At 55.7% G+C, this 27789-nt stretch overlaps 1 protein-coding gene and 1 pseudogene across 1 annotated transcript; both read left to right on the top strand.

Moving 5' to 3' along the window:
• The first annotated feature begins 1692 nt into the window (after window positions 1-1692).
• On the top strand, window positions 1693-23356 carry LOC129360160 (RING finger and SPRY domain-containing protein 1-like; annotated as a pseudogene).
• Window positions 23329-27774, top strand: LOC129361787 (ADP-ribosylation factor-like protein 2-binding protein). Its single transcript, XM_055032884.1, has 7 exons — window positions 23329-23562; window positions 26071-26114; window positions 26406-26467; window positions 26545-26651; window positions 26984-27069; window positions 27255-27351; window positions 27454-27774. The coding sequence occupies exons 1-7, from the start codon at window positions 23329-23331 to the stop codon at window positions 27535-27537; spliced, it is 714 nt and encodes a 237-aa protein (XP_054888859.1). The 3' UTR covers window positions 27538-27774.
• The last annotated feature ends 15 nt before the right edge of the window (window positions 27775-27789 follow it).

Below are 27789 nucleotides of genomic sequence, written 5' to 3'. Positions count from 1 at the left end.
TCAGACGCGCCCGTGATCCGGCTTGGACACTCTGGTTTCTTACTTCGTGTCCTTGCAGTAAACGTACTCTGGGTTTCACCTGAACACTGGGCACTTACAAACTGACAAGCACACTTTGGCAGGCCCCTTTAAAATTTCTCCAGAAATCTTCTAGATACGAATTACAATGTTGAGCCAGAAATGTTGGTACCCAGGAGGATCCTTGCTGTGACATACCTCCTCCTCCAGACTGGAGGTGGGTGAATGCAGTGCATTCTGGGATTGATATGAATGAGATCAGCATGAGAGCATCAACTCATGCGTTTCCTGAGATTCCTTAGCAAACATATATATTTGCTAGCAGCAAATATATATGTTGCTGTGTGTCTGAACAGTTTCCTGTGGCTTGGTTGTTAGACATGTGATGATTCTGGCCCGTCTCCGTTTCCCTCCTCGGCTCTCAGCTTCCCAGTCATGCCCATCTGGTCCATCTGCATCCTGCTGCACTGCAGTGCAATCAGGTTCATGCCACCCACCTGTTCACCAGCAGTTATAATTAGCACTCAGATGGCAGCAGCTTTTTGAAAGCCTTTTGTGTGAGTAGATATCCACCGTGGCCTCCTTTGCCTGACCTCGACCAGGCCGGTTGTCTCTGGGGTTTGCCTGCCTTGTGGCCCGTGTCGGAAACGCCACTGGCTTCTGTTTTCTAGACACGACCCGTTTCTGCCTCCTCCGGGGATTTGTCTGCCTGAAGTCGTCTTCACATGCCTGACCTGTTTCTTTGTCCAGACCACTGATCCTTGCCTGACCCTCAGATGAGTTTCATTGCTTCTGCCTCCCTGGTTTTGACCCAACCTTGGCCTTTAACCTCTGAATTCTGATTTTCCCTGGGTTTACAACCTGCTACCTGTGTTGTTGAAAAAAAACTATTTTCCAAGCACTGTCAGGTTAATTTCAAGATTGTGCATAACACAGAGATCAGCTATAATAAAATAAATATATAATTGGCAATGTTTACAAAAAAATTAACTGAGCAAAAGTCAAGAACAAACAAATGAAGGACAGTGTCTTTTCACCTGGTTGTTTTCTTGCAGCTTCCTGGGAGTCAGAGCGCCTCTCCCTCTGTTGGATCCTTTGGATGGAAACTACGGGAAGCCATTTGTAGTGTAACACAGTAAAATACCTTTGACATGACTGTTGAAAATAACTATTATTTATACATTTACAAGTGTTGGGAAGCTAAATATTTGGTTAGTAAATACCCATTTATTTCCACAAACTAAATATTTAGTGTCATTGAATTAAGAAACCAAATATTTAATTTTCAAACTAAATATGGCTAAATATTGATGTCCAAGCTGAATATTTTTCAAATGTACAAATTGTCTTGAACGAACATCAAAAATATTTAGCTTGCCTACCAAATATTTAGTTGGCAAGTTAAATATTTTGTTTGGAAAATAAATATTTAGTTAATTAAATAAATAATTTAGAGCTAAATAGTCAGCTCAGACTTAATCATTTGGTTGAGCACTAACTATTTAGCTTAAAATATTTTAATGATAGGCTAAATAAACCAAAATATTGCTGTATTTTTTGTGCCTAAATGTCAGCAAGTGGCTCCACGTGAACGAGACTGAAAAGATCCGAGCGGAAGTCCGCCTGTTGTCTCCGCCCTCATTCTTCGCCTCCACAACAGAAGAAGAAGAAGAAGCTGCCGACGCTACGCGGAACTTAGCGAGCAGCTAGCCGTGTAGCCTGCCCGCTGCTGGTATCTGTGGGGTTGATTTGGTCTGACGGAGCCTCTGGGTGCTGCAGTCTCCTGCCAGGCGGTGTGAACGCCCCGCACAGCTTCCCCAGACTGTATCTCCTTTAACTGGCCGTTTCTGTTGCTTTCTGACAGAGAAACCGGAGGAGTGTTGAGGTAGGCTAACAGTTAGCAGGCTAGCTTTCTAACCATTTTGTCCTGGACCCAGCTCGCTTGTAACCGGCTCAAACCGCAGCTCTGTGAGTATAATTTTTATTTTTAAATCGGTCAACTTGTCAGTGAAAATGATGGGTTTACGTTTATTCGGTTTGGTTTTTATGTTTTAATATTCTTGTTAGGCTGGCATGCTAGCTTAGCTGGAAAGCTTTTGTTTGCCAACAATATACATTTATAAAATCTAATTTTACCGATCATCACCAGGTTTCCCCCAGAAACCCGCTGGCTGTTTCTCGGACAGCCATTCATCCTGGTTTTCAGTTAAATGTCTAACGTTATTTGAAAATATAACTTGATAATTATATATTACTGGGAGATTAATACCTGAACACCAGCTCTAACGTCTTTAAAAAACTCTAAATAAATCGGGTAAAGGTCTTCACCAAGTCGCCTTCACTTGGTGAAGTAAAGCCCGGTGGCCCGCCAGGCTTATAATACACTGGGGGACACCCTGATCACGGTTTACGGTTAACAAGAGCCCGCAGTTTTCCTCCAGTAGACTAACAGTAATTATTTTAAGTGAAATTATTGCTCTCAGACAGGGTGGGCAGTCCTGGTCCTTAAGGGCTGCTGTCCAACACAGCTGAATCAAATCGCTGAATCACCTCCTAAGTGCAGTGAGATTCTCCAGAGTCCTGCTAATGACTCTCAACCAAATGATTAAGTCTGAGCTGACTATTTAGCTCTATTTAGCTCAACACACCTTATTTGACTCAGGTGTGTTGAAGTAGAGATGCATCTAAAAGTTGCAGGAGGCTCTCCAGGCCTGGACTTGCCCAGCCCTGTTCGAGGAGATCCTTACAGAACGTGAATACAAGTCTATTTTTCTTTGCTCTTTCAGAAGTATTATTCTCAAAATGTTTCAGTTAAAAACTCCTCTCTGTATCCCAAAGAGAAATTAGATGCCTGAATAACTCATGTCATCCAAGTTTTAAGACAGAGGGCAGGAAGGAGCTCCAGTAGCAGTCAGTCTTGCAGTGAATCTGGAGAAGTCTCTGACTAAAGACAGTTGTGTATGACATTCTCATGCTAACGGCTCAACTTGATGTTCTGAAAGACTTTGAATTAGATTAGGATTCAGCTCATTTCTAAGATCAAGAACAAATATATTAACAAAGCAAAATGATGCAGTTTCTATGCAGAGTTTTAAAGATTAGCTGAGCTTTTTGACAGTAGTTTCTCATGTTGCTTGTTGTTATGATGAAATGGATGTCTGGAGTTTCTTCTGCTCTGATTGGTTCTTATCTCTGCAGCTCAGAGGCCCAGATGAAGCATTCCTCCTGAACCTGGTGCCCTCGGTGATGTCCACAGCTCGTGTGGCTTCAGGCTCCGCCCCCTGGCGTTCCGTCTAATCGGCCATGTGTTGTTGAACCCCACCGATCTCCTCTAGTCAACAGAATGAACGGCGCCACTGACCCGACCCAGCCCACTGAGAAGAGAAACCGCAAACCACGGCTCTCCAAATGATATGATAGTAGCTGCCTGGATCACTTTCTGTGCCTGTAGGAGCTTCGCCCAGCTGCTGCTGCTCCTCTCCTCCTCGGCGCCTCCGGCCCGGGAGACGCTCGCCGCCGCCCGCCTCGGTGCCATGGGCAACAGCTGCGTGTGCAGAGAGGACAGCGACCTCGAAGACCACCGCCACGACTCGGCCTCAAGAGCCACCCGAGCTGAGGCCCGCCGGGTCGACCACGGCGCCGCCACCGTCGGAGCCGACACCGCTGACCGAAGCGGCCGGCCCAGAGATCCGGTCCGGCCACCGCGCCGCGGCCGCGGCCCGCACGAGCCCAGACGGAAGAAGCAGAACGTGGACGGGCTGGTGCTGGACACGCTGGCTGTCATCAGGACGCTGGTGGACAAGTAAGTCTGGAGACGGGAAGGCGGGTCCAATCGGGTCAACTGGAAGCAACCAGGCACCAGCAGGTCAAGTAGTGTGGTTCCCTCCCTGAGGTCAGGCGGTTCCATAGGGAATTAAAATGTTTAAAGCAATTAATCTTTTTATTTTTACATGCAAAAGTCCAGATCCAGAACCATAAATGTGACGGACGAGCTACATCCGCTAGCAGCAGCAGCGGCTTGCTTCATTTCTCCTTCTGAACAATCTGATTGGATGATGGAACACCTGCTGTTCTGTTCAATTGTGCTAAAAGCAGTAAGCCTATCAGAAGTTATGCTAGCATGAAATGGCATCTCAATGCTAGCATGTGGCAGCTAATGCTAATGTCAGAGTTCACAGACCAGATTTTGAAAGAAGATCCATGAGCAATCACAGAAACTCTGGAAAGAGGAACGGATAGAAAAACGTTTTGCTTCAATCTGATGAAGAACCTGAAGATTAAAACCTAAAAATATGTTTGTTGCTGAGCTCAGGTTGACATTTATTCAATGATTGAGCAGCGAAAACGGGGTTTGAATCCACATTGCTGCTGATTTAGTCAATTGTATAGCTTGGATTAATTCCAGAATCTGAGGCTACCTCTACTAAAAGTTGGAAAGGTTTAGTGAGCAGGATGTTCTCCTGTGATGTCATGTTTTGTGTCTTTCAGTGACCAGGAGCCTCCTTATTCCATGATCACGCTCCATGAGATGGCAGAGACCGGTAAGTCACTGACAGCAGCATGTGAGCGTCCATCCTGATCTGTGACGCCCGTCATCAGAGGGCTGACTTGGTCCTGATCAGATTGTTCAGATTACAGCTGGTTGAAGTATTTGATTGGTTCCTGGATCTCAGCAGATCCTCTCTGGACTGAAACATGTCTCTGCCACGTCCAGAATCTTCCTCGTTGTGTCTGACCCAATCCAGACTTTTAATTTGGTCCCATTTAACATGTAATGTCCATGTGAGCTGCATTAGATGTCAGGAATCCAGTAGGATGATAAACTAGTTTTCCTTTAACTCTCTCCAGCGTTCATTGGATGAAAGTTTTGGTCGACTCGGCCTGAGGAGGCCGATGAGCGTTCAGCAGCTGCTCCCTTCCTGTCTCATTTTAATGTCATTAATCTCCGTCTCTTTATGAAAATGGATTTAGTAGTTGGCTGATATTTGCTGAGCTTCCTTGGTGCTGTGCGAAAGGAGGTTCTGTCCCCGGTGCCGGTCTGCGTTCCTCTGACGCCGTGAGGCTCTGCAGCGAAGCGTCCGTTATCAGACTGACGCTTCGCTGCATTATTCATGAGCAGATTGACTTGCAAACGAGGTGGGAAGTAATTTATGCCTTAATGAAGAGGAAATGCTTGTTTTCAGGATCTGTCATGTTGCATATTGGAATCAAGATCGAGGACAAATTACTCATAAAATTTCATGGGAAACTAAAGAAGCTGATGAGAAATTAGAACATGTTAATTAAAACTGGAACTTTTTATTGCTTGTGTCTTGACAGCTGTGTTCATGAACACATTTAAAGAGGTTTTGAGTTGAAATCTGGTTATTTATTCAGTTTATTCCCTTCTTTATTAATAATGTCGCTGCTGACTCTGTTTTCTCCCAGACGACGGCTGGCTGGAGGTGGTCCAGTCTCTGATTCGAGTGATCCCACTGGACGATCCGCTCGGTCCTGCAGTCATCACCCTCCTCCTGGATGAATGTCCTCTTCCAACCAAGGTGTGGAATCTGGAATCATTGAGTCCCCAGGCTGATTCAGGCATCAGCAATAATCAGGAAGCTGCCTGTCTTCATGCTGCTGACTTCTGTTTCATTAATGTTGAACTAAATGAGTCTCTGCTGCGATGTTTGTCATGATCACCTGTGTGGCACCGTCATGTTGAGAAACAAAACGCCACACCTTTTGTGTTGCATTGCAATGTGAGGCATTATGTGACAACCTGTGCATGTTTTGTGACGCCACTTTGTGTTTTGTGTTGCCGTATGGCATTTTCTGGCGTTTTGTGACTCCATGTGGAGTTTTGTGACGTTTTGTGGTATGTGACAAACTGCTTTTTGTGACGTGTGATTATGTGATGCTTTGTGGCTCTACGGCTGTTTTCCTTCCAGGACGCTCTGCAGAAACTGTCGGACATGTTGAGTCTGAGCGCTACGGCGGCCCAGCAGGACGCTCTGAACCCGGCTAAGCACAGAAACACCACGGCCGTCCTGGGCTGCCTGGCTGAGAAACTAGCAGGTACGGTCAGATAGACCTGCTTCCTGCACGTACATGCTGTTGGTGACTCTTCATTGTTACCCAGCTCCTTTCTTCCCCAGGACCAGCCAGCATTGGCTTGTTGAGTCCTGGAACCCTGGATTACCTTCTGGAGAGCCTGGTGAGAGCTCTCTGTTTCTGGGTCAGAGGTCATGCACGGTTAGTCGCACTGCAATGTTGGAGGGGAACGTTGCTCACTGATCGTGTCTCCATGCAGAGCGCCGATTCTCACCCGACTGTCATGCTGTTCGCTCTCATCGCCCTGGAGAAGTTCTCCCAGACCAGTAGGTGGAGCCGACTCATCGCCGATCTCGTCCCAGAGAAGCAGTTCATGCAGAGGATTTTAATCCTCCTGGCGTCCATGTTTGTTTGTTTTCAGCCTAGAATGAGCTGAGGTGATGCTCAGTTCATCCCAATATAGATCATCCACACTCCAGGTTCAGTTCTTTCTTTGTTGTTCATGAACATTAAAAAACGTTCCCTGTTCCTTCACAACATGTTGACACATTTTCAGCAGAAAAGCTACAAGATAAAAGAAATCCTCCCTGGACCTCACTGCCCATCTTAGCGTTCTCGTCCAGCAGCGTCATTTTTTGTCAGAACCGTTCGCTCCGTCAGCCTCAAACTGCGATCAACGTTTTATGACGTCTCTTTTCTAAACCGAACTTTCAAAATATCGTCGCTTTATTCATTCAGAATAACTCGTTTGTTTTCTGGTGAAAACATTTGCTGGAATAAGAAGTTTGTTGGTTTTTATTAAATTAGTTTGGTTATCTCGTTTCAGTGAGAACAAGCTGACCGTGTCGGAGTCGTCCATCAGCGATCGACTCGCTGTCCTGGAGACGTGGGCCGACAACCAAGACTACCTGAAGAGACAAGTCGGCTTCTGTTCGCAGTGGAGCCTGGACAACCTGTGTGAGTGAGACTGGGGACAGGAGACCCGAGACCGGGGACAGGAGACTGGGGACAGGAGACTGGGGACAGGAGACCCGAGACCGGGGACAGGAGACCGGGGACAGGAGACCGGGCTCTGGGCTCCAGACTGAATGTCTCTCCTGTCTTCAGTCCTGAAGGACGGACGGCAGTTCACCTATGAGAAGGTGAACCTGAGCAGCATCAACGCCATGCTGAACAGCAACGACGTCAGCGAGTACCTCAAGATTTCCCCGACTGGATTGGAGGTCAGTCTGAGTTGATTGGATTGGAGACGAGATCTGTGAACGCTGACCTCTGGCTGACCCCGGGCAGCTGAGGTCAGCTGAGGTCAGGTCTGTGTGAGGTTGGATCCCAGCAGTGCTGATTGGCTGCAGTGTTGCTGCTGTTAATCCTGAGGCGTTATTGAAGCCTCTGGTTTGTCATCAGCTGAAGGTGTTTCTGTGTCGTGACGTTCTGCAGGCGCGGTGCGACGCCTCGTCCTTCGAGAGCGTGCGCTGTACGTTCTGCGTGGATTCGGCGTTTGGTACTATGAGGTGACGGTGGTCACATCGGGGTGATGCAGATCGGATGGCCACCAAAGACAGCAAGTTCCTAAAACCATGTAGGTAGCAGATGTGTGCTGCGACTCGGCCTGCGTGGCTCCGTTTCACGTCGCTCTGCTCCCACAGGAAGGCTACGGCATCGGAGACGACGAATATTCATGTGCTTACGATGGCTGCAGGCAGCTCATCTGGTACAACGCTCGCAGTAAACCTCATTCATCCCTGCTGGAAGGAGGGTGAGCATCACGTTTAGCGTTTCCTCATCTGTCTGATTGTCAAAGAACAAACTGGCTTTTGATGGCTGGATCGATCTCAGCATTCGGCTCTATTTCGGCTCGCTTTGGGTGAAAACGGTTTTGTGATCCGTCCGCTGCAGGAGACGCCGTCGGCTTCCTGTTAGATCTGAACAAAAAGCAGATGATCTTCTATCTTAACGGACACCAGCTGCCGCCAGAGAAACAAGTCTTCTCCTCAACCACGTAAGTTCCAGCACAGCTTCCCTCATGGCTCAAAGAGCAAAAACATCAGTAAACATGTGATCAAATCTACTGTGATGAAGCTTTCGCTCAGGTTTGGAGAGCTTGTTTAGGTATTCAGACTCATAATCCTCCTGTGAGGCATAACTAATCAATCTGCTGATCACAGATCAGCCAGTAAAGTCTGAGGTGGATCAGATGCTCACTAAACGTCTTGGAATGATTTATTTTTCTATTTGCTCGTATTTATGTTCCTGATTTGCTGCTTCTAGGTTATTAATGTTGTCTTTGTGCTGAGGGTGCAGGGTGAGATGAAGCAGTTAGTCGGCGCTGGTCCGACTCGTTTCCTGTGGTTCTCCTGCAGGTCGGGTTTCTTCGCCGCCGCCAGCTTCATGTCCTACCAGCAGTGTGAGTTTAACTTTGGGGCCAAGCCGTTTCGCCATCCGCCCTCCGTCAAGTTCAGCACCTTCAACGACTTGGCCTCCCTCAAGCCCACCGAGAAGATCATCCTGCCGAGGTAGGAGTGCTGCCTCTGACCCCTTCCTCTGCCCCCTTCCTGTGCCCCCTTCCTCTGACCCTTCCTGTGACCCCTCCTCTGACCCCTTCCTGTGGCCCCTTCCTGTGACCCCTTCCTGTGACCCTTCCTCTGACCCCTTCCTGTGACCCCTTCCTGTGACCCTTCCTGTGACCCCTTCCTCTGACCCCTTCCTGTGGCCCCTTCCTGTGGCCCCTTCCTGTGACCCTTCCTGTGACCCCTTCCTGTGACCCCTTCCTGTGGCCCCTTCCTGTGGCCCCTTCCTGTGACCCCTTCCTGTGGCCCCTTCCTCTGACCCCTTCCTGTGGCCCCTTCCTGTGGCCCTTCCTGTGGCCCCTTCCTCTGACCCCTTCCTGGACCCCTTCCTGTGACCCCTTCCTGTGGCCCCTTCCTCTGACCCCTTCCTGTGACCCCTTCCTGTGACCCCTTCCTGTGGCCCCTTCCTCTGACCCCTTCCTGTGGCCCCTTCCTCTGACCCCTTCCTGTGACCCCTTCCTGTGGCCCCTTCCTCTGACCCCTTCCTCTAACCCCTTCCTGTGACCCCTTCCTGTGGCCCCTTCCTGTGACCCTTCCTGTGACCCCTTCCTGTGGCCCCTTCCTGTGACCCCTTCCTGTGGCCCCTTCCTGTGGCCCCTTCCTCTGACCCCTTCCTCTGACCCCTTCCTGTGGCCCCTTCCTGTGACCCCTTCCTGTGACCCTTCTTGTGGCCCCTTCCTCTAACCCCTTCCTGTGACCCCTTCCTGTGGCCCTTCCTGTGACCCCTTCCTGTGACCCCTTCCTGTGGCCCCTTCCTCTGACCCCTTCCTGTGACCCTTCCTGTGACCCCTTCCTGTGGCCCCTTCCTCTGACCCCTTCCTGTGGCCCCTTCCTCTGACCCCTTCCTGTGACCCCTTCCTGTGGCCCCTTCCTCTGACCCCTTCCTCTGACCCCTTCCTGTGACCCCTTCCTGTGGCCCCTTCCTGTGACCCCTTCCTGTGACCCCTTCCTGTGACCCCTTCCTGTGACCCCTTCCTGTGGCCCCTTCCTCTGACCCCTTCCTGTGACCCCTTCCTGTGACCCCTTCCTGTGGCCCCTTCCTCTGACCCCTTCCTGTGGCCCCTTCCTCTGACCCCTTCCTGTGACCCCTTCCTGTGGCCCCTTCCTCTGACCCCTTCCTCTAACCCTTCCTGTGACCCCTTCCTGTGGCCCCTTCCTGTGACCCCTTCCTGTGACCCCTTCCTGTGGCCCCTTCCTGTGACCCCTTCCTGTGGCCCTTCCTGTGGCCCCTTCCTCTGACCCTTCCTCTCACCCTTCCTGTGACCCCTTCCTGTGGCCCCTTCCTGTGACCCCTTCCTGTGACCCCTTCCTGTGGCCCCTTCCTCTCACCCCTTCCTGTGACCCCTTCCTGTGGCCCCTTCCTGTGACCCCTTCCTGTGACCCCTTCCTGTGGCCCCTTCCTCTGACCCCTTCCTGTGACCCCTTCCTGTGGCCCCTTCCTCTGACCCCTTCCTGTGGCCCCTTCCTCTGACCCCTTCCTGTCACCCCTTCCTGTGGCCCCTTCCTCTGACCCCTTCCTCTAACCCCTTCCTCTGACCCCTTCCTGTGGCCCTTCCTGTGACCCCTTCCTGTGACCCCTTCCTGTGGCCCCTTCCTGTGACCCCTTCCTGTGACCCCTTCCTCTGACCCCTTCCTGTGGCCCTTCCTGTGACCCCTTCCTGTGACCCCTTCCTCTGACCCCTTCCTGTGACCCCTTCCTGTGACCCCTTCCTGTGACCCCTTCCTGTGACCCCTTCCTCTGACCCCTTCCTGTGGCCCCTTCCTCTGACACCTTCCTCTGACCCCTTCCTCTGACCCCTTCCTGTGACCCCTTCCTCTGACCCCTTCCTCTGACCCTTCCTGTGACCCCTTCCTGTGGCCCTTCCTCTGACCCCTTCCTGTGACCCCTTCCTGTGACCCTTCCTGTGACCCCTTCCTGTGGCCCTTCCTGTGACCCCTTCCTGTGACCCCTTCCTCTGACCCCTTCCTGTGGCCCCTTCCTCTGACACCTTCCTCTGACCCCTTCCTGTGACCCCTTCCTGTGGCCCCTTCCTGTGACCCCTTCCTGTGGCCCTTCCTGTGGCCCCATCCTCTGACCCCTTCCTGTGACCCCTTCCTGTGGCCCCTTCCTGTGACCCCTTCCTGTGGCCCCTTCCTGTGGCCCCTTCCTGTGGCCCCTTCCTCTGACCCTTCCTGTGACCCCTTCCTGTGGCCCCTTCCTGTGGCCCCTTCCTCTGACCCCTTCCTCTGACCCCTTCCTGTGACCCCTTCCTGTGGCCCCTTCCTGTGACCCCTTCCTCTGACCCCTTCCTGTGGCCCCTTCCTGTGGCCCCTTCCTGTGGCCCCTTCCTGTGACCCTTCCTGTGACCCCTTCCTGTGACCCCTTCCTGTGGCCCCTTCCTGTGGCCCCTTCCTGTGACCCCTTCCTGTGGCCCCTTCTCTGACCCCTTCCTGTGGCCCTTCCTGTGGCCCCTTCCTGTGGCCCCTTCCTCTGACCCCTTCCTCTGACCCCTTCCTCTGACCCCTTCCTGTGGCCCCTTCCTCTGACCCCTTCCTGTGACCCCTTCCTGTGGCCCCTTCCTCTGACCCCTTCCTCTGACCCCTTCCTGTGACCCCTTCCTGTGGCCCCTTCCTGTGGCCCCTTTCTCTGACCCCTTCCTCTCACCCCTTCCTGTGACCCCTTCCTGTGGCCCCTTCCTGTGACCCCTTCCTGTGACCCCTTCCTGTGGCCCTTCCTCTGACCCCTTCCTGTGACCCCTTCCTGTGACCCCTTCCTGTGGCCCCTTCCTCTGACCCCTTCCTGTGGCCCCTTCCTCTGACCCCTTCCTGTGACCCCTTCCTGTGGCCCCTTCCTCTGACCCCTTCCTCTGACCCCTTCCTGTGACCCCTTCCTGTGGCCCATTCCTGTGACCCCTTCCTGTGACCCCTTCCTGTGGCCCCTTCCTGTGACCCCTTCCTGTGGCCCCTTCCTGTGGCCCCTTCCTCTGACCCCTTCCTCTCACCCCTTCCTGTGACCCCTTCTGTGGCCCCTTCCTGTGACCCCTTCCTGTGACCCTTCTTGTGGCCCCTTCCTCTCACCCCTTCCTGTGACCCCTTCCTGTGGCCCCTTCCTGTGACCCCTTCCTGTGACCCCTTCTGTGGCCCCTTCCTCTGACCCCTTCCTGTGACCCCTTCCTGTGACCCCTTCCTGTGGCCCTTCCTCTGACCCCTTCCTGTGGCCCCTTCCTCTGACCCCTTCCTGTGGCCCCTTCCTCTGACCCCTTCCTCTGACCCCTTCCTGTGACCCCTTCCTGTGGCCCCTTCCTGTGACCCCTTCCTGTGACCCTTCCTGTGGCCCCTTCCTGTGACCCCTTCCTGTGGCCCCTTCCTGTGGCCCCTTCCTCTGACCCCTTCCTCTCACCCCTTCCTGTGACCCCTTCCTGTGGCCCCTTCCTGTGACCCCTTCCTGTGACCCCTTCTTGTGGCCCCTTCCTCTCACCCTTCCTGTGACCCCTTCCTGTGGCCCTTCCTCTGACCCCTTCCTGTGACCCCTTCCTGTGGCCCCTTCCTCTGACCCCTTCCTCTAACCCCTTCCTGTGACCCCTTCCTGTGGCCCCTTCCTGTGGCCCCTTCCTCTGACCCCTTCCTCTCACCCCTTCCTGTGACCCTTCCTGTGACCCCTTCCTGTGGCCCCTTCCTCTGACCCCTTCCTGTGGCCCTTCCTCTGACCCCTTCCTGTGACCCCTTCCTGTGGCCCCTTCCTCTGACCCCTTCCTCTGACCCCTTCCTGTGACCCCTTCCTGTGGCCCCTTCCTGTGGCCCCTTCCTCTGACCCCTTCCTCTCACCCCTTCCTGTGACCCCTTCCTGTGACCCCTTCCTGTGGCCCCTTCCTCTGACCCCTTCCTGTGGCCCCTTCCTCTGACCCCTTCCTGTGACCCCTTCCTGTGGCCCCTTCCTCTGACCCCTTCCTCTGACCCCTTCCTGTGACCCCTTCCTGTGACCCCTTCCTCTGCCCCTTCCTGTGGCCCCTTCCTCTGACACCTTCCTCTGACCCTTCCTCTGACCCTTCCTGTGACCCCTTCCTGTGACCCTTCCTGTGACCCCTTCCTGTGGCCCCTTCCTCTGACCCCTTCCTCTGACCCCTTCCTGTGACCCCTTCCTGTGGCCCCTTCCTCTGACCCCTTCCTGTGACCCCTTCCTGTGACCCCTTCCTGTGGCCCCTTCCTGTGACCCCTTCCTCTGACCCCTTCCTGTGACCCCTTCCTGTGGCCCCTTCCTCTGACACCTTCCTCTGACCCCTTCCTGTGACCCCTTCCTGTGGCCCCTTCCTGTGACCCTTCCTGTGGCCCCTTCCTCTGACCCCTTCCTGTGACCCCTTCCTGTGGCCCCTTCCTGTGACCCCTTCCTGTGGCCCCTTCCTGTGGCCCCTTCCTCTGACCCCTTCCTGTGACCCCTTCCTGTGGCCCCTTCCTGTGGCCCCTTCCTCTGACCCCTTCCTGTGACCCCTTCCTGTGGCCCCTTCCTGTGGCCCCTTCCTGTGGCCCCTTCCTGTGACCCCTTCCTGTGACCCTTCCTGTGACCCCTTCCTGTGGCCCCTTCCTGTGGCCCCTTCCTGTGACCCCTTCCTGTGGCCCCTTCCTCTGACCCCTTCCTGTGGCCCCTTCCTGTGGCCCCTTCCTCTGGCCCCTTCCTGTGGCCCCTTCCTGTGGCCCCTTCCTCTGACCCCTTCCTCTGACCCCTTCCTCTGACCCCTTCCTGTGGCCCCTTCCTCTGACCCCTTCCTGTGACCCCTTCCTGTGGCCCCTTCCTCTGACCCCTTCCTCTGACCCCTTCCTGTGACCCCTTCCTGTGGCCCCTTCCTCTGACCCCTTCCTCTCACCCCTTCCTGTGACCCCTTCCTGTGGCCCCTTCCTGTGACCCCTTCCTGTGACCCCTTCCTGTGGCCCCTTCCTCTGACCCCTTCCTGTGACCCCTTCCTGTGACCCTTCCTCTGACCCCTTCCTGTGGCCCCTTCCTCTGACACCTTCCTCTGACCCCTTCCTGTGACCCCTTCCTGTGACCCCTTCCTGTGACCCCTTCCTGTGACCCCTTCCTCTGACCCCTTCCTCTGACCCCTTCCTCTGACCCCTTCCTGTGACCCCTTCCTGTGGCCCCTTCCTCTGACCCCTTCCTGTGACCCCTTCCTGTGACCCCTTCCTGTGGCCCCTTCCTGTGACCCCTTCCTGTGACCCCTTCCTCTGACCCCTTCCTGTGGCCCCTTCCTCTGACACCTTCCTCTGACCCCTTCCTGTGACCCCTTCCTGTGGCCCCTTCCTGTGACCCCTTCCTGTGGCCCCTTCCTGTGGCCCCATCCTCTGACCCCTTCCTGTGACCCCTTCCTGTGGCCCCTTCCTGTGACCCCTTCCTGTGGCCCCTTCCTGTGGCCCCTTCCTGTGGCCCCATAATCTGACCCCTTCCTGTGACCCCTTCCTGTGGCCCCTTCCTGTGGCCCCTTCCTCTGACCCCTTCCTCTGACCCCTTCCTGTGACCCCTTCCTGTGGCCCCTTCCTGTGACCCCTTCCTCTGACCCCTTCCTGTGGCCCCTTCCTGTGGCCCCTTCCTGTGGCCCCTTCCTGTGGCCCCTTCCTGTGACCCCTTCCTGTGACCCCTTCCTGTGACCCCTTCCTGTGGCCCCTTCCTGTGGCCCCTTCCTGTGACCCCTTCCTGTGGCCCCTTCCTCTGACCCCTTCCTGTGGCCCCTTCCTGTGGCCCCTTCCTGTGGCCCCTTCCTGTGGCCCCTTCCTCTGACCCCTTCCTCTGACCCCTTCCTCTGACCCCTTCCTGTGGCCCCTTCCTCTGACCCCTTCCTGTGACCCCTTCCTGTGGCCCCTTCCTCTGACCCCTTCCTCTGACCCCTTCCTGTGACCCCTTCCTGTGGCCCCTTCCTGTGGCCCCTTTCTCTGACCCCTTCCTCTCACCCCTTCCTGTGACCCCTTCCTGTGGCCCCTTCCTGTGACCCCTTCCTGTGACCCCTTCCTGTGGCCCCTTCCTCTGACCCCTTCCTGTGACCCCTTCCTGTGACCCCTTCCTGTGACCCCTTCCTCTGACCCCTTCCTGTGGCCCCTTCCTCTGACCCCTTCCTGTGACCCCTTCCTGTGGCCCCTTCCTCTGACCCTTCCTCTAACCCCTTCCTGTGACCCCTTCCTGTGGCCCCTTCCTGTGACCCCTTCCTGTGACCCCTTCCTGTGGCCCCTTCCTGTGACCCCTTCCTGTGGCCCCTTCCTGTGGCCCCTTCCTCTGACCCCTTCCTCTCACCCCTTCCTGTGACCCCTTCCTGTGGCCCCTTCCTGTGACCCCTTCCTGTGACACCTTCTTGTGGCCCCTTCCTCTCACCCCTTCCTGTGACCCCTTCCTGTGGCCCCTTCCTCTGACCCCTTCCTGTGGCCCCTTCCTCTGACCCCTTCCTGTGACCCCTTCCTGTGGCCCCTTCCTCTGACCCCTTCCTGTGACCCCTTCCTGTGGCCCCTTCCTGTGGCCCCTTCCTCTGACCCCTTCCTCTGACCCCTTCCTGTGACCCCTTCCTGTGACCCCTTCCTGTGGCCCCTTCCTCTGACCCCTTCCTGTGGCCCCTTCCTCTGACCCCTTCCTGTGACCCCTTCCTGTGGCCCCTTCCTCTGACCCCTTCCTCTAACCCCTTCCTCTAACCCCTTCCTGTGACCCCTTCCTGTGGCCCCTTCCTGTGGCCCCTTCCTCTGACCCCTTCCTCTCACCCCTTCCTGTGACCCTTCCTGTGACCCCTTCCTGTGGCCCCTTCCTCTGACCCCTTCCTGTGGCCCCTTCCTCTGACCCCTTCCTGTGACCCCTTCCTGTGGCCCCTTCCTCTGACCCCTTCCTCTGACCCCTTCCTGTGACCCCTTCCTGTGACCCCTTCCTCTGACCCCTTCCTGTGGCCCCTTCCTCTGACACCTTCCTCTGACCCCTTCCTGTGACCCCTTCCTGTGGCCCCTTCCTGTGACCCCTTCCTGTGGCCCCTTCCTGTGGCCCCTTCCTCTGACCCTTCCTGTGACCCCTTCCTGTGGCCCCTTCCTGTGACCCCTTCCTGTGGCCCCTTCCTCTGACCCCTTCCTGTGGCCCCTTCCTGTGGCCCCTTCCTCTGGCCCCTTCCTGTGGCCCCTTCCTGTGGCCCCTTCCTCTGACCCCTTCCTCTGACCCCTTCCTCTGACCCCTTCCTGTGGCCCCTTCCTCTGACCCCTTCCTGTGACCCCTTCCTGTGGCCCCTTCCTCTGACCCCTTCCTCTGACCCCTTCCTGTGACCCCTTCCTGTGGCCCCTTCCTGTGGCCCCTTCCTCTGACCCCTTCCTCTGACCCCTTCCTGTGACCCCTTCCTGTGGCCCCTTCCTGTGACCCCTTCCTGTGACCCCTTCCTGTGGCCCCTTCCTCTGACCCCTTCCTGTGACCCCTTCCTGTGACCCCTTCCTCTGACCCCTTCCTGTGGCCCCTTCCTCTGACACCTTCCTCTGACCCTTCCTCTGACCCCTTCCTGTGACCCCTTCCTGTGACCCCTTCCTGTGACCCTTCCTGTGACCCCTTCCTGTGGCCCCTTCCTCTGACCCCTTCCTCTGACCCCTTCCTCTGACCCCTTCCTGTGACCCCTTCCTGTGGCCCCTTCCTCTGACCCCTTCCTGTGACCCCTTCCTGTGGCCCCTTCCTGTGACCCCTTCCTGTGACCCCTTCCTCTGACCCCTTCCTGTGACCCTTCCTGTGGCCCCTTCCTCTGACACCTTCCTCTGACCCCTTCCTGTGACCCCTTCCTGTGGCCCCTTCCTTTGACCCCTTCCTGTGGCCCCTTCCTCTGACCCCTTCCTGTGACCCCTTCCTGTGGCCCCTTCCTGTGACCCCTTCCTGTGGCCCCTTCCTGTGACCCCTTCCTCTGACCCCTTCCTGTGGCCCCTTCCTGTGACCCCTTCCTGTGGCCCCTTCCTGTGGCCCCTTCCTGTGGCCCCTTCCTGTGACCCCTTCCTGTGACCCCTTCCTGTGACCCCTTCCTGTGGCCCCTTCCTGTGACCCCTTCCTGTGGCCCCTTCCTCTGACCCCTTCCTGTGGCCCCTTCCTGTGGCCCCTTCCTGTGGCCCCTTCCTCTGACCCCTTCCTCTGACCCCTTCCTGTGGCCCCTTCCTCTGACCCCTTCCTGTGACCCCTTCCTGTGGCCCCTTCCTCTGACCCCTTCCTCTGACCCCTTCCTGTGACCCCTTCCTGTGGCCCCTTCCTGTGGCCCCTTTCTCTGACCCCTTCCTCTCACCCCTTCCTGTGACCCCTTCCTGTGGCCCCTTCCTGTGACCCCTTCCTGTGACCCCTTCCTGTGGCCCCTTCCTCTGACCCCTTCCTGTGACCCCTTCCTGTGACCCCTTCCTCTGACCCCTTCCTGTGACCCCTTCCTGTGACCCCTTCCTGTGACCCCTTCCTGTGACCCCTTCCTCTGACCCCTTCCTGTGGCCCCTTCCTCTGACCCCTTCCTGTGACCCCTTCCTGTGGCCCCTTCCTCTGACCCCTTCCTCTGACCCCTTCCTGTGACCCCTTCCTGTGGCCCCTTCCTGTGACCCCTTCCTGTGACCCCTTCCTGTGGCCCCTTCCTGTGACCCCTTCCTGTGGCCCCTTCCTGTGGCCCCTTCCTCTGACCCCTTCCTCTCACCCCTTCCTGTGGCCCCTTCCTGTGGCCCCTTCCTCTGACCCCTTCCTCTCACCCCTTCCTGTGACCCCTTCCTGTGACCCCTTCCTGTGACACCTTCTTGTGGCCCCTTCCTCTCACCCCTTCCTGTGACCCCTTCCTGTGGCCCCTTCCTCTGACCCCTTCCTGTGGCCCCTTCCTCTGACCCCTTCCTGTGACCCCTTCCTGTGGCCCCTTCCTCTGACCCCTTCCTGTGACCCTTCCTGTGGCCCCTTCCTGTGGCCCCTTCCTCTGACCCCTTCCTCTCACCCCTTCCTGTGACCCCTTCCTGTGACCCCTTCCTGTGGCCCCTTCCTCTGACCCCTTCCTGTGGCCCCTTCCTCTGACCCCTTCCTGTGACCCCTTCCTGTGGCCCCTTCCTCTGACCCTTCCTCTAACCCCTTCCTGTGACCCCTTCCTGTGGCCCCTTCCTGTGGCCCCTTCCTCTGACCCCTTCCTCTGACCCCTTCCTGTGACCCCTTCCTGTGACCCCTTCCTGTGGCCCCTTCCTCTGACCCCTTCCTGTGGCCCCTTCCTCTGACCCCTTCCTGTGGCCCCTTCCTCTGACCCCTTCCTCTGACCCCTTCCTGTGACCCCTTCCTGTGACCCCTTCCTCTGACCCCTTCCTGTGGCCCCTTCCTCTGACACCTTCCTCTGACCCCTTCCTGTGACCCCTTCCTGTGGCCCTTCCTGTGACCCCTTCCTGTGGCCCCTTCCTGTGGCCCCATCCTCTGACCCCTTCCTGTGACCCCTTCCTCTGACCCCTTCCTGTGACCCCTTCCTGTGACCCCTTCCTGTGGCCCCTTCCTGTGGCCCCTTCCTGTGACCCCTTCCTGTGGCCCCTTCCTCTGACCCCTTTCTGTGGCCCCTTCCTGTGGCCCCTTCCTGTGGCCCCTTCCTGTGACCCCTTCCTGTGACCCCTTCCTGTGGCCCCTTCCTCTCACCCCTTCCTGTGACCCCTTTCTGTGACCCCTTCCTGTGGCCCCTTCCTCTGCCCCCTTCCTCTCACCCCTTCCTGTGACCCCTTCCTGTGGCCCCTTCCTGTGACCCCTTCCTGTGACCCCTTCCTGTGGCCCCTTCCTCTGACCCCTTCCTGTGACCCCTTCCTGTGACCCTTCCTGTGACCCCTTCCTGTGGCCCCTTCCTCTGACCCCTTCCTGTGGCCCCTTCCTCTGACCCCTTCCTCTGACCCCTTCCTGTGACCCCTTCCTGTGGCCCCTTCCTGTGACCCCTTCCTGTGACCCCTTCCTGTGGCCCCTTCCTGTGACCCCTTCCTGTGGCCCCTTCCTGTGGCCCCTTCCTCTGACCCCTTCCTCTGACCCCTTCCTGTGACCCCTTCCTGTGGCCCCTTCCTGTGACCCCTTCCTGTGACCCCTTCTTGTGGCCCCTTCCTCTCACCCTTCCTGTGACCCCTTCCTGTGGCCCCTTCCTCTGACCCCTTCCTGTGGCCCCTTCCTCTGACCCCTTCCTGTGACCCCTTCCTGTGGCCCCTTCCTCTGACCCCTTCCTCTGACCCCTTCCTGTGACCCCTTCCTGTGGCCCCTTCCTGTGGCCCCTTCCTCTGACCCCTTCCTCTCACCCCTTCCTGTGACCCCTTCCTGTGACCCCTTCCTGTGGCCCCTTCCTCTGACCCCTTCCTGTGACCCCTTCCTGTGGCCCCTTCCTCTGACCCCTTCCTCTGACCCCTTCCTGTGACCCCTTCCTGTGGCCCCTTCCTCTGACCCCTTCCTCTCACCCCTTCCTGTGACCCCTTCCTCTGGCCCCTTCCTGTGACCCCTTCCTCTGACCCCTTCCTGTGACCCCTTCCTGTGGCCCCTTCCTGTGGCCCTTCCTGTGGCACCTTCCTGTGACCCCTTCCTGTGACCCCTTCCTCTGACCCCTTCCTGTTACCCCTTCCTGTGACCCCTTCCTGTGACCCCTTCCTGTGACCCCTTCCTCTGACCCTTCCTGTGGCCCCTTCCTCTGACCCCTTCCTGTGACCCCTTCCTGTGGCCCCTTCCTCTGACCCCTTCCTCTGACCCCTTCCTGTGACCCCTTCCTGTGGCCCCTTCCTGTGACCCCTTCCTGTGACCCCTTCCTGTGGCCCCTTCCTGTGACCCCTTCCTGTGGCCCCTTCCTGTAGCCCCTTCCTCTGTCCCCTTCCTCTGACCCCCTCCTGTGACCCCTTCCTCTGGCCCCTTCCTGTGACCCCTTCCTGTGACACCTTCTTGTGGCCCCTTCCTCTCACCCCTTCCTGTGACCCCTTCCTGTGGCCCCTTCCTCTGACCCCTTCCTGTGGCCCCTTCCTCTGACCCCTTCCTGTGACCCCTTCCTGTGGCCCCTTCCTCTGACCCCTTCCTGTGACCCCTTCCTGTGGCCCCTTCCTGTGGCCCCTTCCTCTGACCCCTTCCTCTCACCCCTTCCTGTGACCCCTTCCTGTGACCCCTTCCTGTGGCCCCTTCCTCTGACCCCTTCCTGTGGCCCCTTCCTCTGACCCCTTCCTCTGACCCCTTCCTGTGACCCCTTCCTGTGGCCCCTTCCTGTGGCCCCTTCCTCTGACCCCTTCCTCTGACCCCTTCCTGTGACCCCTTCCTGTGACCCCTTCCTGTGGCCCCTTCCTCTGACCCTTCCTGTGGCCCCTTCCTCTGACCCCTTCCTGTGGCCCCTTCCTCTGACCCCTTCCTCTGACCCCTTCCTGTGACCCCTTCCTGTGACCCCTTCCTCTGACCCCTTCCTGTGGCCCCTTCCTCTGACACCTTCCTCTGACCCCTTCCTGTGACCCCTTCCTGTGGCCCCTTCCTGTGACCCCTTCCTGTGGCCCCTTCCTGTGGCCCCATCCTCTGACCCCTTCCTGTGACCCCTTCCTGTGGCCCCTTCCTGTGACCCCTTCCTGTGGCCCCTTCCTGTGGCCCCATCCTCTGACCCCTTCCTGTGACCCCTTCCTGTGGCCCCTTCCTCTGACCCCTTCCTCTGACCCCTTCCTGTGACCCCTTCCTGTGGCCCCTTCCTGTGACCCCTTCCTGTGACCCCTTCCTGTGGCCCCTTCCTGTGGCCCCATCCTCTGACCCCTTCCTGTGACCCCTTCCTGTGGCCCCTTCCTGTGGCCCCTTCCTCTGACCCCTTCCTGTGACCCCTTCCTGTGGCCCCTTCCTGTGACCCCTTCCTCTGACCCCTTCCTGTGGCCCCTTCCTGTGGCCCCTTCCTGTGGCCCCTTCCTGTGGCCCCTTCCTGTGGCCCCTTCCTGTGACCCCTTCCTGTGACCCCTTCCTGTGACCCCTTCCTGTGGCCCTTCCTGTGGCCCCTTCCTGTGACCCCTTCCTGTGGCCCCTTCCTCTGACCCCTTCCTGTGGCCCCTTCCTGTGGCCCCTTCCTCTGGCCCCTTCCTGTGGCCCCTTCCTGTGGCCCCTTCCTCTGACCCCTTCCTCTGACCCCTTCCTCTGACCCCTTCCTGTGGCCCCTTCCTCTGACCCCTTCCTGTGACCCCTTCCTGTGGCCCCTTCCTCTGACCCCTTCCTCTGACCCCTTCCTGTGACCCCTTCCTGTGGCCCCTTCCTGTGGCCCCTTCCTCTGACCCCTTCCTCTCACCCTTCCTGTGACCCCTTCCTGTGGCCCCTTCCTGTGACCCCTTCCTGTGACCCCTTCCTGTGGCCCCTTCCTCTGACCCCTTCCTGTGACCCCTTCCTGTGACCCCTTCCTGTGACCCCTTCCTGTGGCCCCTTCCTCTGACCCCTTCCTGTGGCCCCTTCCTCTGACCCCTTCCTCTGACCCCTTCCTGTGACCCCTTCCTGTGGCCCCTTCCTGTGACCCCTTCCTGTGACCCCTTCCTGTGGCCCCTTCCTGTGACCCCTTCCTGTGGCCCCTTCCTGTGGCCCCTTCCTCTGACCCCTTCCTCTCACCCCTTCCTGTGACCCCTTCCTGTGGCCCCTTCCTGTGACCCCTTCCTGTGACCCCTTCCTGTGGCCCCTTCCTCTCACCCCTTCCTGTGACCCCTTCCTGTGACCCCTTCCTGTGGCCCCTTCCTCTGACCCCTTCCTGTGGCCCCTTCCTCTGACCCCTTCCTGTGACCCCTTCCTGTGGCCCCTTCCTCTGACCCCTTCCTCTGACCCCTTCCTGTGACCCCTTCCTGTGGCCCCTTCCTGTGGCCCCTTCCTCTGACCCCTTCCTCTGACCCCTTCCTGTGACCCCTTCCTGTGACCCCTTCCTGTGGCCCCTTCCTCTGACCCCTTCCTGTGGCCCCTTCCTCTGACCCCTTCCTGTGACCCCTTCCTGTGGCCCCTTCCTCTGACCCCTTCCTCTGACCCCTTCCTGTGACCCCTTCCTGTGGCCCCTTCCTGTGGCCCCTTCCTCTGACCCCTTCCTCTCACCCCTTCCTGTGACCCCTTCCTGTGACCCCTTCCTGTGGCCCCTTCCTCTGACCCCTTCCTGTGGCCCCTTCCTCTGACCCCTTCCTGTGACCCCTTCCTGTGGCCCCTTCCTCTGACCCCTTCCTCTGACCCCTTCCTGTGACCCCTTCCTGTGGCCCCTTCCTGTGGCCCCTTCCTCTGACCCCTTCCTCTCATTCCTGTGACCCCTTCCTCTGGCCCCTTCCTGTGACCCCTTCCTCTGACCCCTTCCTGTGACCCCTTCCTGTGGCCCCTTCCTGTGGCCCCTTCCTGTGGCACCTTCCTGTGACCCCTTCCTGTGACCCCTTCCTCTGACCCCTTCCTGTGGCCCCTTCCTGTGGCCCCTTCCTGTGACCCCTTCCTCTCCCCCCTTCCTGTGACCCCTTCCTGTGGCCCCTTCCTGTGACCCCTTCCTCTGACCCCTTCCTGTGGCCCCTTCCTGTGGCCCCTTCCTGTGGCCCCTTCCTGTGACCCCTTCCTGTGACCCCTTCCTGTGACCCCTTCCTGTGGCCCCTTCCTCTGGCCCCTTCCTGTGACCCCTTCCTGTGGCCCCTTCCTCTGGCCCCTTCCTGTGGCCCCTTCCTCTGACCCCTTCCTGTGACCCCTTCCTGTGACCCCTTCCTGTGGCCCCTTCCTCTGGCCCCTTCCTGTGACCCCTTCCTGTGGCCCCTTCCTCTGGCCCCTTCCTGTGGCCCCTTCCTCTGACCCCTTCCTGTGACCCCTTCCTGTGACCCCTTCCTGTGGCCCCTTCCTCTGGCCCCTTCCTGTGGCCCCTTCCTGTGACCCCTTCCTGTGGCCCCTTCCTGTGGCCCCTTCCTGTGGCCCCTTTCTGTGGCCCCTTCCTCTGACCCCTTCCTGTGGCCCCTTCCTGTGGCCCCTTGACTAATAACGCTTGCGTTAGTCTGCTGTTGTCATGGAACGGTGATGATCGGTCGTTTTGTTCCTCAGACATCGGCGTCTGGCCTTACTGAAGCAGCTCAGCATCAGGGACAACTGCTGCACGCTGTGCTGCGACGTCATGGCGGACACGGAGCTGCGTCCCTGTGGACACGGGTAAGACTGCAGGCGGGTGCTGGCGAACTGCATCGTCTGCGGCGTCTGCTGCATCACTGACGCTCTCCCTCCCGGCAGCGGGATGTGCATGGACTGTGCCTTACAGCTGGAGACGTGTCCGCTGTGCCGCCAGGACATCCAGACCCGAGTCAGACTCATCGCTCACGTCTCCTGACCAACTTCACGCTCTTCCTCCTCCTGCTCCTCTTCCTCTGTCCTGATGAAGATGACGTCGTGTTTCCCTGAGGAAGAGCAGGGGAGGAGTCTCCTCTCGGTGTTCTGATCTGGACCGGATCCTGACAGAACCAGCGTCTTGTTGAGGAGAGACCTGAGGATCCCTCCTGCAGCTGCAGACGCTGCATTCGGCCTGCAGAGCGTCTGCTTGTGTTTCTGCAGGCCGCAGTCTGAGGTACAGGCATGTTGATTCCATCAATATGCTAATTATTGTACTCTAAAGGTAGCATTTCATATTTCCTCCATGGCTTCTGTCTTTATGAATGGCCCAAAAACTCTTTCTTTGGCTTTATGCCTTTTTCTGCCGCTGATGAATTATAAGATTATCATTTATATTCCAAATTCAGTTTGTCCTGCAGCCAGGAAAGGAAACTGAGAACACCTCAAGATTCAACTGAAGCAACTAATAGGAAGCGAAACATGTCAGGAGCTTCATCAAGTCACCTTGTTTCCCAAACCGAGGGACAGGAGGCCCGAGGACAGGAGGCCCGAGGGACAGGAGGCCCGAGGGACAGGAGGCCCGAGGACAGGAGGCCCCGAGGGACAGGAGGCCCCGAGGGACAGGAGGCCCCGAGGGACAGGAGGCCCCGAGGGACAGGAGGCCCCGAGGGACAGGAGGCCCCGAGGGACAGGAGGCCCCGGCGCCGTCCCTGGGTTCACGGGGCTGGCTTTCACAAACAGAATGTCTTTCAGGAAACGTTGTTTGTACAACCAAACAAAACGCTTCGGTAGGTTTTGAAATCAAACAGCGAATCATTTAACGGTCAAACAAAGCCTGGAAGAAGACGACAAGTCGGCACCTTAAGGTGGAGCAGAAGAATCTGGCTGGTTGGAAACCAAGTTCAGGATTGTAAAGATTCATTTGTGACTTATATTTAAAATGTTTATAAAGGAATTATGATACGGATTCCCAAAGATGTGATTTATTAAGAAATTGTTGTTTCTTGATTTGTGATATTTGTAATAAATGTATGTTAATGTGCTCTCTGTCTGACTGACTCTGGTTTTCCAGCATCGGGTCGCATCAGCCAGAACCAGAACCAGAACCAGGACCAAGTGACCTTCAACACGTCCAGGGCTGAATACATTTATCTGGCATGACTTTATTATTTCTGCTGGTTCTGGTTTTCAGCTTCACAAAACTCAGATCCTCAAGAGATGCTAAGAGTTTGAATCCGGGCCAAAACAACAGAACCTCCGGGTTCTGCTCAGATCTGGGTCTGGGCTCCTTTCATCAATCAATCAAATTGATCTGCGTAGCACATTTCAAAGAGCTTTTAATCATAAAAACAGAAACTGATTCATGCAGCATAGAATCAACAATCAAACATGACATTAAGTTGAGAGCCGTCGATAAATTGATTATTGATTGGATCTCGGGTTTTGCAGTTTCTGGAAGTTCGTTCCAGATTTGTGGTGCTTAGAAGCTGAACGCTGCTTCTCGTTTGGTTCTTGTGATGCAGAACCAGAACCTGATGGTCTGGCAGGTTGCTATGATGACAGCAGATCTTTAATGTGTTGCTCAGTGATTTAGAACTAACCAGTGAGGGACTGTAGAACCAGCCGGGTCCATGTGCTCCAGCCTCCTGGTTCTGGTTCTGGTCAGAACTCCAGCAGCAGCTGCAGGATTGATGTGTTGGACAGACCTGTAAAGGAATCGATGCCACTGAAGATGAACCAGTTTCTCTCTGAGACGCCAGACCTCCAGACGCTCTGCAGGTGACAGAAGCCCGACTTTGTGACTGTCTTTATGTGGCTCTGGGGGTCAGAGGTCAGGGGTCATCACTCCTCCCAAGTTTCAGTCTGATCGCTGGTTTTAGTTGGAATAACTGAAGCTGTGCACTGACTCTACATCTATAGATCTAGATCTAGAACATTGAAGCAAGTCCTGCGTGTCTCTGCTGCTGATCTGGTCCAAATAGAAACTCTTTGCTCTCATCAGGCTGTGAAAACTGAAACTTAGACTGAAAATCATCGACCAACTGATCCACATCATTACAGCTTCAGGACGAAGAGCAGATGAGGTGAAATGTTTCTGCTGCGTTTTCTGTGGAAGAAGGTTTTGTGACAGTAGCCGTTTGTCCAACTGGGTTAAAGGATAAAGGACTTCCAAAGAGAACAGGAAGTGATGAAAGATAACAGGAAGTGATGAAAGATAACAGGAAGTGATCCAACATCAGTTACAGAGGCACTGGAAATATTCCCAGTCTGACTGATAACCAGGTCCAGTGTGTGTCCTGGAGTGTGTGTTGCTTGTGTGACATGTTGTGTTAAACCAACATTTTCTAAAACATTAAAAGCTTTTTTGCTCCTCTGTCTTGGGGTTTGTCCACATGAATGTTGAAATCACCAACAATTATTAATCAATCATAATCAATACATATGAGAGACAGAAGATCATTCAAGTCAGTAAAGAAAATTTCCACATATGTTGGAGTTTTGTATAAAGTTAGTGTCAAAGTTCATTTGTGGCCTTTAATCTCAATTCTCAGATACGCAAAAGATGTGAAATGAGCTGAAGAAATTTTACTACAGTTTATGATTTTCTTAAATATTGAAGCCACGCCTCCTTTTCTGTTCTCACTAGATAATTGCAGTTCAGATTCAATGAGAATGATCGTTTCATTATCGTTTCATTATCAGAAACAGAACATGGATATTATGAGGGTTGTGGTTTATTTATTATTGTAGAATTGTGTTGTGCTGCTGACGGTCGATTATTTGAGTTCACAGAAACGGATCAGATGAACTGAACGGATCCTCTCTGGCTGCAGTTCGCGCTCCCGTCACAAGGGGGCAGAATGTCGCCGCCAGGTGAGTCGGTTCTGTGTAAACAACCAACAGTTGGACTCGTTCATGATTTCCTATTTCCTATTTAATTTCCTATTTTAAAGTTCGGCAGGCCGAACTTTCCAGCTTCGTCTGTACTTCGGAACCAAACGATTCGGGTCTTGTTCCGTCGGAAGGTATTTACAGACCCACATAATACCGCCGTTTCCTTGACAACGAGATTTGCTTGTTGATCCCAAACGGCCCACAGACAGATTTGTTCAGGAAGTAAGTAAACTGGAATTCATCAGAACCGGAACATGAGCGACACGTTTAGACTGAACTGTATCGGCGGAACCGGATCTTTTAACTGAACTGTTCTCTTGTCTCCAGCTGGACCGGTTCGGATGGAGGAGGAAACTGTTCGCTCCGTCATGGTGGGTCAGCTGGTTTCCCGAACAGAACCAGCGGAGTTCGGTCTGTAAACAGAACCAGGCTCTTTGTTCGCTTCGGTCCAAATGGTTCCGATTCATTCAGAGCCCAAATGAGACTCTAGAGATGATTCATATGTGTTCATTTGATGATTTATGATTATAACATTTTAAGTCCACTAAAACGAACCTGGTCCAGATGTGGTCGCTGGTGCCACCAGAATCCGGTCAGAGTGGTGACGATGTGTAATGACATCACTTCCTGTCTGTGAACCTGGATGTCTGTCCTCCATGCAGCTCCTCGCCAGAAGAGGCGGCTTTCGACGTGGTGATCGGTTGCATCCTGGAGATCATCATGGGTAACTGAGTTCAACCTGCAGATGCAACCAGTACACCCAGCGCTCCAGTTAGAGCCACTGGTTTGTGTTTCCTACAGAGGAGGACTTCCAACTGGTCCAGCGCAGCTTCTTGGATCGGCACTACCTGGAGTTCGAAGAGTCTGATGAGAACAAGCTGAGCTACACGCTGATCTTCAACGAATACGTGAGTGGCAGCATCAGGCCTCTGATTGGCCCGTTGCTGGCAGCATCAGGCCTCTGATTGGCCCGTTGCTGGCAGCATAAGGCCTCTGATTGGCCCGTTGCTGGCAGCATCAGGCCTCTGATTGGCCCGTTGCTGGCAGCATCAGGCCTCTGATTGGCCCGTTGCTGGCAGCATCAGCCCTCTGATTGGCCCGTTGCTGGCAGCATCAGCCCTCTGATTGGCCCGTTGCTGGCAGCATCAGCCCTCTGATTGGCCCGTTGCTGGCAGCATCAGCCCTCTGATTGGCCCGTTGCTGGCAGCATCAGCTCTCTGATTGGCCCGTTGCTCTGCAGGTGGAGCTGCTGGAGAAACCTCTGGAGGAATGTCTGATGAAGAAGATCCCTGGATTCAACATGGCCAGTTTCACACAACTGCTGATGTGAGCTACGGAAGCTCAGAGCTGCCAAACCATCAGAGCTCACATGGAGCCTATTCAAGTTTCCATTTATATTTACAGACGTTTCGTTCTAACCTGCTGCTGTGTTTATGGCTCAGAAACTCAAATTGTGCTTCTGTTTCCTGGCCACCAGGTGGCAGACTGACGCTTTCTCCTGTCTTCTGCAGGCAGCACAAAGAAGAAGTCCCAGACGAGATGTTTGACATGCTGCTCACTTTCATCGACTTCATGGCCTTCAAGGAAATGTTGGTCGAGTACCGAGCAGTGAGTGGAGCGGCACAATTTGAGCAGATCGGACACTGCGGACGCTCTGGTTGACCTTGGTTGACCTCTGGTTGACCTCTGGTTGTTGTCCTGTGTTTTCAGGCGAAAGAGGGTCGAGGTTTGGACCCAAGTCAGGATCTGCTGGTGACTTCCCTAAACCCGGCAGCTTCTGCTGGACACCAGTAGAACCACCAGAACCACCTCAGCCCTCATACTGGACCCGCCTGACAGAAACTCTGACCTGATTCAAGACAAGAACTCCCTGAGTGATGAATGGATGAATGGATGGATGAATGGATGAACTGTGTTTAATCTAAGTTCTTGTTTCGTCTGAATTTAATGAAACTGAATAATTTTCTCTTCCTTCACTGAAGGTCGTCATAATGATTTTAATGTTTGTGAATAAATTGTCTTTGATTGTCAGATTCCTAAAATGAA

Source organism: Poeciliopsis prolifica, unplaced genomic scaffold, assembly GCF_027474105.1.
Source record: "Poeciliopsis prolifica strain line A6 unplaced genomic scaffold, Auburn_PproV2 SCAFFOLD001, whole genome shotgun sequence".
Taxonomy (NCBI): domain Eukaryota; kingdom Metazoa; phylum Chordata; class Actinopteri; order Cyprinodontiformes; family Poeciliidae; genus Poeciliopsis; species Poeciliopsis prolifica.
The sequence above is the reverse complement of the archived record's forward strand: the minus strand, read 5'-3'. Positions and strand labels throughout refer to the sequence as shown.